Below are 13,513 nucleotides of genomic sequence, written 5' to 3'. Positions count from 1 at the left end.
GTCGGGCTCAGCCCTTGATAAACAGGGATCCCGACCTCGATTGTCGATCTGACGTGCTTGCAGCTGTCAAAAATATAGTTCTGCCAGTTCAGGAAGGAATCGAACCAATTCTATGGCACCTGTCCATCGCGTCGGATCGAAAATCGACATCTTTGTTTCTACCATGGGGCCGGTAATTGAGATTCATTGAGGACCTTTACTCTAGTCTTATAAGTCTGTAGATATCCACGGTGGAAATTTGAGGAGGGAGGAGTAATATACTGTCGCAATGCACTGGCTGTCGATTATAGTGCTGCTCGCAGTGACATACCACATCTTCAACCGGATGTCACTGTCCGCCAGAGCACGAAAGATTGGAGCTCAACTGGGGAACTATGTGAGCACGAGCACCATTCTGTTCTACTACCTGATTGAGAAGCGAGATGATTGGCGGCAAATTGGCGAGTGGATGCGAGCTCACGGGACAACCATCTACTGGAGAACCGACTTCCACAAGTGGCTTATTACCTGCGAGCCAGAGAACGTCAGAGAAGCTTACATGAACCAGGAGGTTTTTAGCATAGGTCGACGGCCATGGAATTTCCAGACTCTGCTTCCAGCAGGCCTTGGGCTTTTTGCCGCGACTGGTGACGCATGGGTCCACAGCCGACAAATGCTTAAGCCAATGTTCAGCAAGGAGAATGTGACGCACGTTCATATGCTCGAGCGGCATATCCCCATCTTTGCAAAGATCGTACGGTCCAAGAAAGGTGAGCTGTTTAATCTTGATGAGCTTCTGGTCCGGTACACGCTGACTACTTCGATGGATTTGCTCGTTGGTTCGAACCTGGGTTCTCTGCAGACTTACGAAGACCACCCCGATTGGAAGATCCATGAGAACATTGACTGGGAGTCTGATCTACCAATTGAGTCGGAAGAAGGATGCCACCGGTTCGCCCAGGCATTCCAGTACCTCCAGGAGGATATCTATTTGCGAGTAATCCACCAGCAGTTCTACTTCCTTTACCGTATGAAGCACGTCACCCGGGCCAAGCAGCTGGTGTATCAATACATTGACCACTACGTCGCAAACGCGCTTAACGCTGACGAGGAGAAGCTTGAGCAGCTAATGCGAGGCGAGCACGGCTACGTCATGCTGTACCAGATGGTTAAAGAGACGCGGGATCCAGTTTTCCTGCGAGAGCAGATTCTGGCGCTAGTGCAAGCTGCTCGAGACACGAGCACGTCTCTGTTCACGTACGTGTTCTTCTTCCTTGCTCGACACCCGGAGGTGCAGGATAAGCTACGGGTCGAGATCAAGAAGCACTTTGGCGAAGGCACTGAGGACGACGTGGCCGGCATCACGTTTGAGTCGCTCAAAGAATGTCGATACCTCCAGTATATCATCAACGAGACTCTGAGGCTGGCTCCAGGGCTGCCAATTAATACGCGTCAGGCTACTAAAGACACCGTCTTCCCACGCGGGGGCGGTCCAGATGGCAAGTCGCCCATGTTTGTAGAGAAAGGCACCGAGATCATCATGTCGAAATACCATATGCATCGGCGGAAGGATATCTGGGGCGAGGATGCGGACGAATGGCGGCCAGTGAGATGGGATGGCATTAAAATGAAGCCGTGGTCGTTTGTACCGTTTGGAAGCGGCCCACGAATCTGCCCCGGCCAGCAATTCGGCAAGACTGAGGTCAGCTACCTGTTGGTCCGGCTCATGCAGCAATTCGACCACCTCGAGTGTGCTCCCGGCCAGGAGAGTGACAACATTGAAGAGCAAAAGATCCGTAAGAACATCACGCTGCATCCAGTGGACGGCGGTCCTATTAGGCTTTACTAGTTAATCCATTCCTTCCACTAAAAACTTCCATGAACGTAATTTCCATAGTCAATTGATATCTATTTAATCTCCGCGAAGCGGAGCCCCAGGGGGGTTGGGGGGACTGGTCCCCCCATAAATACTAGTGCAGCGCAGTGTATTCGAGGGCCAGCCCTCGAGCTCCCGTAGCTCCGCTTCGCGGAGGGTCCGTAGCCAATTGCCCCGGGAGGGTTTGGGGGGACTGGTGCCCCCGTTAGCAGTTAGTGTAATGTAATATAATGGTAATGGAGTGAGCATCCGCGGCTCGGGGAAAGATTATGCAATCAATAATACTAAGTTTTATATTTTTCTTTCAACTCGTGTGGGTGATGGGTTTGTGCGTATCTACAGCTTCTAGGAGTTTACTGGGAAGCCAACTTCTCAGCCTTCTGGATAGCCTCCTCAATGGTACCGACCATGTAGAAGGCAGCCTCTGGAAGGTTGTCGTGCTTGCCGTCCAAGATCTCCTTGAAGGATCGGATGGTGTCCTTGAGGGAGACGAGTCGGCCCTCGATACCGGTGAAGACCTCGGCGACAGCGAATGGCTGGGAGAGGAATCGCTGGATCTTTCGGGCTCGCTCGACGGTGAGCTTGTCAGCCTCGGACAACTCGTCCATACCCAGAATGGCAATGATATCCTGGAGGGACTTGTAGGCCTGGAGGGTCTGCTGGACGTTGGTGGCGACAGAGTAGTGCTCCTGGCCAACGACGGCGGCATCCAAAAGTCGGGACTTGGAGTCGAGTGGGTCGACGGCTGGGTAGATACCCAACTCAGAGATGGATCGGTCCAAGACGGTGGTGGCATCCAAATGGGCAAAGGTGGTGGCTGGGGCAGGATCGGTCAAATCATCGGCTGGCACGTAGACGGCCTGGACAGAGGTGACGGAACCCTTCTTGGTGGTGGTAATTCGCTCCTGGAGGCCACCCATATCAGTGGCAAGGGTTGGCTGGTAACCGACGGCAGATGGAATTCGACCGAGCAAGGCAGACACCTCGGAACCGGCCTGGGTGAATCGGAAAATGTTGTCAACGAACAGCAACACATCCTGGCCCTCAACGTCTCGGAAGTACTCAGCAATGGTCAGACCAGTAAGGGCGACTCGGGCTCGGGCTCCCGGTGGCTCGTTCATCTGACCGAACACGAGGGCCACCTTGGACTCACCCTCAAGGTTGATGACACCGGTCTCAATCATCTCTCGGTACAAATCGTTACCCTCTCGAGTTCGCTCACCGACACCAGTGAACACGGAGAAACCACCGTGGGCCTTGGCGATGTTGTTAATGAGCTCCTGGATGAACACAGTCTTACCGACACCGGCACCACCGAAGAGACCAATCTTACCACCTCGGGCGTATGGGGCGAGCAAGTCGACGACCTTGATACCGGTCTCCAAAACCTCAGCGGAGGTGGACTGCTCGGCAAAGGTTGGTGGCTCGCAGTGAATTGGTCGAGACTCCTTGGCGTTGACTGGCCCTCGCTCGTCGAGTGGCTCACCAGTGACGGACAGAATTCGGCCCAGAACCTCTCGGCCAACTGGCACGGAGATTGGGGCGCCGGTGGCATCGACGGCCATGCCTCGGGTGAGGGACTCGGTACCGTCCATGGCAATGGTTCGGACTACAGAGTTGGACAAGTGCTGGGCAACCTCCAACACAAGGACCTGGCCGTTTGGCTTCTTGATGTGAAGAGCATCCAAAACGTTTGGCAGCTTGTTCTGCTCGAATTGAACATCCTAAAAAATACCGTTAGCGAGACAATTCTTTGTACAACCTTCCTGCTACTCGGCAGAAACCATTAGCAACATACAACAACGGCACCAATAATGGCCCTGGACTAGAGTTAGCGCTCTCTTCTTGAAAAAACTCTGTTTTGAAAACACTTACTGGATGGAACCCTGGGAGGCGGCAGCGGCGGCGTAGCCTCGAGAGAACAGTCGGTGGTTGGCCTGAGCAACCTTGAAGGCTCGGGTAGAGACTCTTGGCACGATTCGAGGAAGAACCATTGTAGTTTTTCACCTAAGTGTAAATACTCGTGTGAAGGTAGGGAGTAAGAGAAGGGAAAAAAAAGAAGGGACAAAATTGTTGGGTGCAAACACACTTATACACGCATGCTCAATTTTCATTGGTCGGCATTGAAAATTTCACGCCTCCTCCCCCCCGGCCGGTCCAGTCCGACCGCTGCACGGTATTTCTTCACCCCGGAAAATCTTACTTCACGGGACGGAATTACTAAACCGGAAGGTGCCGCATGAGATGCGGCATTATCACTTCTTCATTAAGATTTGCGAAGTCTAACCTACTGATGATAGTTTAATAATTAGGTAAATTTGCCTACTAAGCGAGGTGTTGTACACAGTGTAAGGTTATTTGACGATTTCATTGCGTCCTATGGAAAAACTTCCCCACGAATACACGCGTACTACAGTACTACCTGTATCCAGTAAGCTTGTAGTATAGGTGTTCCACCAATTGAGGCATATAAAACGCTTACAATATTGAATTGAAGGATTATTGTATTGAATAGGTAGTATTACACAGCTTTATGGTACCAATTTCTCCATACTGTACCATGGTATTGCTACGTTCAAATGTTCAGCCGTACACTGCGCAAGTTTCAGATCCAACACCCCCCCCCCCCTAGTGGCTCGTTTTGGTCCACCAATTGTAGAGTGAACGAACATCGGTAGAGAAAAAAAACAGTAAAATTACAATAAGCGTACCATAGTGTTCTAACTATTTAGTTATTTAGTTATAGTATGCCGTAGATGTTGGATGCATGATACACCGGTTGAGTCGGGTTGGCGTCGTCATCGGTTAGGGACATCGTTTAATCTGGTGATGCGACTTGGAAGGTACCATTTCATCCAATCAGATCCACGAGCGAGCATCCTCGTATCAACACCACTGAAACTATGTAGGTGGGGATATTTAGTAGTACAAAGTAACATTGCAGCATAATTGGAGTCTCTCCGCTTCGCGGAGCTCGAGGGCTGGCCCTCGATTACACTCCGCTACTATTAAATATTGCCCTCGAGTACCATCAAGTAGTAACAACAGGGGGGACTCTTCCCCCCAAACCCCACTGGGGCTCCGCTACGCGGAGGTATCAATTGACGAGGGGGACCTCCGCGAAGCGGAGCTACGGGAGCTCGAGGGCTGGCCCTCGTATAGCATATCCTATACGTACCGGTGTACAGTAGTTATTCACAGGGGTCCCTCGTGTAGGGGCTCGAAAGGGGGTTGTAACAAAGTTTGTTACGCTGTTACGACTCTGTAGGGGGCCCTTGTAACGGGGGTTTGGGGGCAGAGCCCCCACTACGGGAGCTCGAGGGCTGGCCCTCGAATAACAACAAAGTAGAAGTACATGGGGAAACCCTCCTAGATTCTTTACTGATAAGAAGTAAAGTGCTACAGGGGATACAATATACGAGTTATCACATTTAATTCGAGGTATTGGGGGATCCCCACAGAGGTTGATGTGTCGAATGTCACAGAACAACTCCGTGTCCCGGCTGCATATATACCACACAACGGGTGACAAGCTGGCCATTTAAACTCCACAACTTACGTTTCCTCCAATAAAACAGGCAGGAAGAATATAGGCAGTAAACGATAAACAATGCTCCTCGCTGCCAAGGTTAAATCGGTTCTTTCTGGGGACACTGTCGTGCTGACCCCGCTGAACAAGCCGGATCAAGAGCGGGTTCTGGCGCTGGCGTACGTGTCGGCGCCACGCACCGCCGAGCCCTACGGGTTCCAGAGCCGCGAGTACCTGCGAACCTTGCTGGTGGGCAAGCAGATTAAGTTCAAGGTGCTGTACGAGGTCAATGGCCGCGAATACGGCGATATCATTGCTCCAGTGTTCCCGTCACTGCTCGAGAAAGCGCTCGGCGACGGCAATTGCAAGCTGCGAGATGACGCTGCGGGCAAGAGCGGGTTCGAAGAGTATGGCGAGAGCCTCGAAGGAGCCCAATCGGGCGCCCAGAAAGCCTCTAAGGGCGTGTGGGCTAGTAGCCTGCCCCCGGTACCCACCGTAGAGACGTCGTTGCCTAAGTGGGCCATGGGCAAGCAGTACGAAGCAATCGTAGAGAAGGTCATCTCCGGTGACCGAATTCAGATCCGCTCCATCATGGACCGGGTGCAGTATGTGGGTCCGGCGCTCATTGCGGGCATCCGGGCGCCGCGGTCGGAGTCTCCAGATCAGCCGGCGGAGCCGTTTGGCGAGACCTCCAAGCAATTTGTGACCGCCCGATTGCTCCAGCGTAACGTCAAGGCCAAATTCATCGATCATTCGTCCTCGGGGATCCCCATTGTCGAGCTGAGCCACCCCGCCGGCGACATTGCCTCGCTCATCCTCAACAGCGGCCTGGCACAGGTCGCCGACTGGCAGAGCCAGTTCCTGGGCCCCCAGCGCATGGGTGTGCTTCGTCAGGCCGAGCTGGTGGCCAAGAACGGCAAGCTGAACCTGTGGAAGGACTCGACAGCTCCACAGCCGCAGGGGAACAAGAACTCCTTCGAGGCGGTTGTCGCCAAGGTCGTATCAACCGATACCTTCGTAGTGCGTAAACAGAACGATGAGGAGGTCACCGTCCAGCTGGCGTCTGTGCGGGCTCCCAAGAAGGACTCGCACGGGCCGTTTGTACCGCTGGCCCGCGAGTTTGCCCGGTCCAAGTACATCGCCAAGAAGGTCCAGGTCACGATCGAGGCAATTCGCCCTGCTAGCGAGCAGTTTGACGAGCGACCGCTGGTGACGATGACGCTTAACGGGCTCAACATTGCGCTGCAGATCGTCGCCGAAGGGTGGGCTACCGTCGTGCGACACCGCAAGGACGACCAGGACCGGTCTCCCGTGTGGGACGAGCTGCTGGAGCGAGAAAACCACGCCATCTCGGGCGGTAAGGGGATGCACTCCAACAAGGTGCCTCCTCCAGATCGCACTGTAGACGCCTCAGAGACGGTCACCAAAGCCCGTGGGTTCTTCACGTCGCTGCAGCGGCAGTCCAAGATCCCGGCCATTGTCGAGCACGTCTCCTCGGGAGGCCGTCTGCGGCTCAATGTGCCAAAGGAGAACTGTACGCTGACTGTGGTGCTGTCGGGCGTCAAGGTGCCCCGACCAAATGAGCGGTTTGGCGAGGAAGCACTGGACTTTGTGCGGAAGCGGCTGCTGCAACGAGATGTCCACTTCAACGTGCTTGGTGTAGATAAGACCGGTGCTTTTATTGGCCACATCTTCCTGCCCGGCAAGAATATCCCGCTTTCGCTTGGTCTCGTCGCAGAGGGACTTGCTGAGGTCCACTCGGGTGCTGCGCGACAGTCGGGCTACGAGGACCAGCTCCATGAGGCCCAGCAGAAGGCCCAGCAGGTCAAGAAGGGCATGTGGATCCACTACGAGCCGGTGCCAGAGCGAGAGATTCCGGAGGCGACCAGCCACGTCAGCCCTGCCGCAATCCCTTCGCGAAACTACTTTGACGTTGTAGTCACCAGCGTTAGTCCTACTGGCCAGCTGGGGTACCAACTAAAGTACGATGTTCAGAAGCACGCTAAGCTGCTGGCCGAGCTGAGTTCGTACAACAATGCTGCCGCCAACTCGGCCTCGTTCACTCTCAAGAACGTCAAGCGTGGCGACAACGTTACCATCGTTAAGAACAACAACGAGTATGCGCGGGGCAAGGTTTTGTCTTTCGACAAGGACTCGCAGGTTTACTCCGTCCAGAACGTGGATACCACCGAAGTATTCTCGCTTCCTGCTCGACGGCTGAGGGCTTTGGCTCCTCAGTTCACCAGTATGGCTGCCCTAGGCAAGACGGCGCAGCTGTCGTTCATTGAGGTACCTCCAAACGAATACGCCGAGGACTTCGTTGCCAACCTTACCCAGAATATTCTCAAGAAGGATCTCGTTGCTAACATTGACTCTCCGGCGTCGGTTTCTCCACCACATATCACTTTGTACACCGAGGATTCGCAGGGCCCTACTGACTCGGTGAACTCCCGGCTAATTGATGAGGGCTTCGTCTATCTCAAGACCAAGCCAGAGGTCTGGGAGCAGTCCGAGGCACTCCAGTCAATCATCTCTGGCTTGAAGGATCTCGAGATCGATGCAAAGTCAGACCGGGTTGGAATCTGGGAATATGGTGACCCACGAGATTTGGAGTAACCACGAGATTTGGAGTATATTATACGAATAATGATGAAAATTGCATGAGATCTATAGCTACGAATCCACAAATCATTCACCCTTAGTACAATGTATAAAAATAGCAATTGAGCCATTCAATCAGTTAACCAATCGTTGGATCATTCAACTACCGTACTGAACTAAGAAATGGATACCGTTAAACATACATGTACATAAATAATAAATAATTGTCCGTAAAATCGTAAATATAATCAAAACGTTAGCTCTCGCAGAATTTCTTGAAAATGAAGAGTGAGGATAGCTTTCGTAGAAGTTCTCGAAAATGGAGAGTGAGGCCATAGAAGTTCTTGGGAGGTTAGCTTTCGTAGAATTTCTTGAAAATGAAATGGAGAGTCAGGTTAGTGTTAAACTTGGCCATATCCTCAAACAATGAGAAATACTGCAGGTTGTTATACTGGTGGCCAAGCAGGTCGTCAAGAGTTAGTTCCACAGTTGCACCAGGAAGGGCAATCGAGCCGAATGCTGCTTCAATATTGAACATTCCGACCTCATCAGAAGAGAAAGTGAACGAAACTTGAGAATACTGGCTCTCAGGATATCCATTGAGCTCAACAATGACGCCCTTATCAAACAAGTTTCGTGCCGTGTACTTGTATGAGCCAAACTTTGGAACCTTTCCGTGCTTTTGCAGGTCGCGCATGTGGAAATACTGTCGCGTGAATGGCAAAACCAAGTTCCTCTTCCGCCCCTTCTTGTTCTGAAGTGTCGACATTGCCTGTTCAATATAGTCGTTGTAGGTCTTCAGCTGAGTCTGCAGATAGGTCTCCTTCTCGGCAAGATGAATGAGTGTCTGTTGGATATTCTCAAGCTCCTTCTGCCGCGCAACCCGCCTGTTCCTCTTCGTCTTGATGTCAATGGCGATGGAATTGAGAAGCTCTTGGTAGCTGTCCTCTCGCGAAATCCGTCCCATGGCTTCCAGCTCCAAAACCTTCTCCAGGGCCAGACGTTTCAAATCCCGGTATGTAATTCGCGACAAATCACCAAGCGAGCTCTCGCTGTATGCCAACGGCTTCTGTTTTTTCCGGTCCATTTGCTCTTCCTTCAGAATTGCCTTGTACTTTTCTTCAAATTCGGGCGAAACTGGGGCCAGCAACACATCCATAAGATTGTCGCCGTTCTGGACCCTGAGGACGTACAATAGGTACCGCTTGGCAGCGACAAGGACAGAGTTCATCTCTGCATCAACATCCTCTACCTTACAGAAGCTTGGATTCAGGTCGAGTTTGACTTCAGTAAACCGAGCAATGTTGAGAATCTCGCTGGCGTCATTAGGCAGAGCACCAAGCTCCCTAATAACATTCCTCAGACTATCTTCAAAGTCAGGAGCAATAGAATCTAGCTCCTTAGAAACCAAGGAGTGAATGCCAAAAATGTCGTTGGTCTTAATAAACAGCGTCGGTCGCCGGTGAGAAGTGAGGTCATCAAACACATTCATATCATACTCCTGCTCGGGCTCTGCAATGCTGATAATTTGCATAAACAGCTGTCGCATCCTCGGAATGTTCATCTTGACGTAGTCATTCAACGGCTGCAGATACACATTCTCCTTGGAGAAAAGCTTGAGGGACGCGATCTGGGACAACATCTTAGTGACCTCTGTAAGATTCTTCGTCTGAAGAGGTGCCAGTGCATTCTTGACAATACCATAATTGTCAGCCGAGATAATGGCTGGATTGAGATAATGGCCGAAGATAACATGTCCAATAACAGCAAGCAGGCGATCCTCTGGCTCGTTAACAAACTGCTCTTTAGCGGCAGCAAAGCTAACTTTAGCCAGGTATCGGATGTGATAAGGCAAAGCCTCGACATTTTTCTCAAGGGCGGTGAGGAAGTGTGAACTGAGCTCCCGTAGCTGCTGCAAATTGGCAATAAAAGTGGCTCGAGTGTCTGGGTCCTGAATAGCTTCATCGACTGGCAAATTCGGGTCTCGGTGGCTTAGCCGCCCAGTACGCAACTCTTCATTGTTGATGAGCGACCGATGAATGGCAAGCGGATTGCTTTCGAGGTCCATGTCGGGGTTTTCAACTACGAGAGCCACGGATGAGCCCAGTAATTCCTTCAAGAACTTGCGCTCCTTTGTGTTTCGGTTAATAGCAGCGACTAGCTTCCACCAGATGAAGTTGCCACGCAAGAATCCTCTCGTCTTTTCCAGGTGTTGCATCTCGTCTTTGACGCTCGACGATATCAGCTGAAGGAGAAAGTACTCCTCTCGTCGCTTCTGGGCATAGCCGAACACTGTCATAACGAGACCTTCAATATCCTTGATCTCTTTTTCGGAAATAACATTATCACGAAGCTTTCGGAAAAGGCGAGTGAAATAGACTGGCTGGGTCTGAAGGACATAGAAGAATCCTTGGTAAAGTTCTAATCGTCGTCGAGAGGCCTTGTTCAGTGCCTTGAGATCGAACATATCACTGCCCACCGACATCTGCGCCTTTACACCCTTATTTCTGTGCTTGATGACTTCGTCGAGGGTGATCTTGTTCTTGAGAAGAAGTGCAATTTTGACATCAAGCTGCGTGATGAACTGTTCCAACATTTCGTTATTCCGCACCTCGTCAATCACTTTCTTTCTGCTCTGTTCCAGTTCCACTTCCTGCTCGAAGTCAAGGTCGCTGTCGTTGAGGAGGTGTACAAAGCTCTTCACAGTAGATAGAGGCGGATTGGATCCTGTGATAAGCGACTTGTATGCATCGCCTTGTTTCTTGGCCCGCACGAAGCTCTGGATCTTAATGACCTTGTCGAGATTATTCTTGAAGTGCTGCATTCTGTCGTTGAATGCCTTTCGGACAAGGTGGCCCCGAACAACTGATTGCATATCCACGATGGAATCCATTGCCTCGTCAAACTCTTCCATCAATAAGTCATAATCAAACCGAGCAAGCAGGCCCCTAAACACGGACTGCAGCCGAACAATTCGCGGCGTGAACAGATCCAGTTTGTCAAGGTCGGCAGCAATAGCGCTTCGCACCACGGAGGCCCGGTAGACGGATTGCAAGTCCAAGATGAATGATTCATGTCCAATCAGTGATACGCGAGTCTCGTCGTAGTCATTTCTAATCAGAACACCTCGGCAGGCAGCCTGGAATGGCACAATCTCTTCATCGCAATCCCAGATAGCAGATCGCATTTGCTGCAACCTCTGTCTCTCAAGCTCTCCTCTACACCAGCTCTGGAGCTTAATGATTCGTTTCTCGTTGTCGTACATTTCATCCAGCTCGGAGTCGATTTGTTTTCGGACGGCATTGCCACGAATCTTAGCCTGGAGTGCCGTGAATTCGTACTCATACGAATAGAGTACGTCGTGATCAGCAGTGAGGTCAGCTCGTACATTACCGGCACGAATGATGGACTGGAGTTCCAAGAAGAAAGGCATTAGGTTTTGAAGTGCACGCTGCTTTCGCTGTGCCTCCTGCCGCACTGGAAGTGCTCTCACAAGAGCCTGGAAGCCAACAATGCTCTCCATTTCATAAGACAGCACTTGCTTGAGCCCTTTAACCTTTTGTCGAAACAGGAAACCCCTACACAAAGCTTGGACGTGGCTCCAGTCGAATGCGTTCATTCTCTGGGTCGACCCAGCCATGAGCGCACGAGCCCTTTTGCCTCGGACCGTCGCTTGGAGCTGTTCTATCTCAATTGCGGTGGTCTCGAGGTAATACTTGAGGCGGTCAATTCTGTTTCGAACCAAAGCTCCCCTTGCTACAGCCTGCAGGCCACAGAGAGTGTTGGAATTGCTGTAAATCGACCGGACATGGCCCTTCAACGCATTTCGTGTCTGTATACCCCTGACCGTAGACTGCAGAGCAACCACAAAGCTCTTTGCGCTATTGAGCTTAGCAATCTCTCTCTGGTAATTCCGCAGTCTCCGTCGAGCAAGGGCACCTCTGCATATAGCCTGTAGGCGAGTCCAATCGTGCATCTGCTGGATCTGCTTATTCTGAGCCATACGCTGGCGCAACCGCGCTCCTCGGAAGTGGGATTGTAATATCGTAACCTGGTCAGAGGTGTGCTGGAGTACATACAGATCTGCTTTGAGGAAGAATCGAAGTAGTGCACCCCGGCACGCGGCCTGGAACTGTTCAATCTCCGGCTCCGCCTCAGCAAGCTCAATTGCCATCTGCTCTTCCTCGGAGATCTCGGGCTCCGGCTCCGGCTCTGGCACGTTGAAGTGTTTGTTCATGCCTCTAAAGTTTGGCACATTGATTCCGGCAGAATCGAGGCCCTTTTGAGTGGTTCTAATCTCATCTTCGGTGAACTCCAGCTTGCCCACAAGGTTGCCAATTGGCGGGGCCAGTCCTTCGCTCGAGAGCATGTACCCGAGTGCGTGGACGCAATAAATTACCTTGGGGATATTCTTCTTGTCGTAGAGATCGGTGAGCTCGAACATAAACAGATCGGGTATGCCGATCTCGTAGAGGAACTGGAAGAAGTAGTTTATGTTTTCAGAGTGCCGGAACTGCAGCTTTGGATGCTCGAAGATTCGCCGTACTAAATGAGGCGCGAATACTCGAGTAAGCTTGGCCAGGACCACGCCGTCTCTAAGCCGCTCTTCTAGTTTTATAACTTCGGGGATCTCCTCGCCTATACAGGCCTCGATCCATCTTATTTTCAGTTAGCTCGATCCCACAAAATATATAATGCTTTTCACTTACTCTTTGGCTTCACCAATATGACACAGGTATTCATACGCTTGGATGTTCTTCCGCTGCTTGTCCATCCAATTTCGCGATGCAACATGGCTCGCCGCGGACTCGTTTCGAGCCAGCCGAACTCTCCCGTGGAGACCCGTCACATCTTCATTAATATCCGTAACGCCGGGGATGACAAAGTTATTATTGTCCGGTGAGGGCGACCCATATGTTGACAGGTGACGGAAATGTGCTGTACTACTTGACCGCATTAAAGAGGCGTCTTCACCTCTGCCGAAATGGATACTATTCCGCTGCGAGCCGTTCGGCGAGACGTCCAAATGGTGCGGCGACTTCGACTCAAGCGGTTGCAGAACTGTCCTGGGCGACGCATTGTACGGCACCCGTTGTGAAAGATTGTCCATATAAGGTTGCTTAGATCCCGCATGCCGGGGGTGGTTTTCAGCGTTGTCAGTATACCGCAAGCCCTTGCTCGGACTTGGATTGCGAGGGTATCGGTCCATTGAATTATGGGGCAGAACTTCCCTGGTAAAATCAGGTCTCCCAAAAAACAAAAAAAAAAGAATTAGTATCCCTCTTTTTAAGCGTCGGTCGTGTATACTTTCTCAGAGGTTTCGATTTGTTTACACTCGTGTGAGATCTGGAACCCGCGATTTTGGGTGATGGAAGTGGGAAGTAAACCCAAAACAAACAATTGTACCTTATGCAACCTCGCGCGACGCGTGCCAAAGCAGGCGGGGCCTGTATTCACCGATCGCAGCAACTCCATCGGCAATTGCCCAATGCATTGTACTACACCGATCTGAAAGGCCATTGTTCGCT

General features: G+C 51.5%; 4 protein-coding genes across 4 annotated transcripts; 2 read left to right on the top strand and 2 right to left on the bottom strand.

Annotated features, from left to right (window-relative positions):
• Nucleotides 1-325: 325 nt before the first annotated feature.
• TRVA0_008S02102 (cytochrome P450) lies at nt 326-1,828 on the top strand (the record flags this gene model as incomplete). Its single annotated transcript, XM_076683438.1, has 1 exon — nt 326-1,828. The coding sequence occupies one exon, from the start codon at nt 326-328 to the stop codon at nt 1,826-1,828; it is 1,503 nt and encodes a 500-aa protein (XP_076542353.1).
• A 380-nt stretch (nt 1,829-2,208) lies between these two features.
• On the bottom strand, nt 2,209-3,849 carry ATP2 (F1F0 ATP synthase subunit beta; the record flags this gene model as incomplete). Its single annotated transcript, XM_076683437.1, has 3 exons — nt 2,209-3,579; nt 3,654-3,675; nt 3,731-3,849. 3 exons carry the CDS (start codon nt 3,847-3,849, stop codon nt 2,209-2,211), a joined length of 1,512 nt encoding a protein of 503 aa, XP_076542352.1.
• Nucleotides 3,850-5,465: 1,616 nt separating this feature from the next.
• TRVA0_008S02058 (uncharacterized protein) lies at nt 5,466-8,000 on the top strand (the record flags this gene model as incomplete). The annotated part of the gene is made up of 1 exon (XM_076683436.1): nt 5,466-8,000. One exon carries the CDS (start codon nt 5,466-5,468, stop codon nt 7,998-8,000), a length of 2,535 nt encoding a protein of 844 aa, XP_076542351.1.
• A 337-nt stretch (nt 8,001-8,337) lies between these two features.
• IQG1 (Iqg1p) lies at nt 8,338-13,194 on the bottom strand (the record flags this gene model as incomplete). Its single annotated transcript, XM_076683435.1, has 2 exons — nt 8,338-12,643; nt 12,695-13,194. 2 exons carry the CDS (start codon nt 13,192-13,194, stop codon nt 8,338-8,340), a joined length of 4,806 nt encoding a protein of 1,601 aa, XP_076542350.1.
• Nucleotides 13,195-13,513: the final 319 nt, after the last annotated feature.

Source organism: Trichomonascus vanleenenianus, assembly GCF_965637985.1.
Source record: "Trichomonascus vanleenenianus strain CLIB 3782 genome assembly, contig: TRVA0_008S, whole genome shotgun sequence".
Lineage (NCBI taxonomy): Eukaryota > Fungi > Ascomycota > Dipodascomycetes > Dipodascales > Trichomonascaceae > Blastobotrys > Blastobotrys vanleenenianus.
The sequence above is the reverse complement of the archived record's forward strand: the minus strand, read 5'-3'. Positions and strand labels throughout refer to the sequence as shown.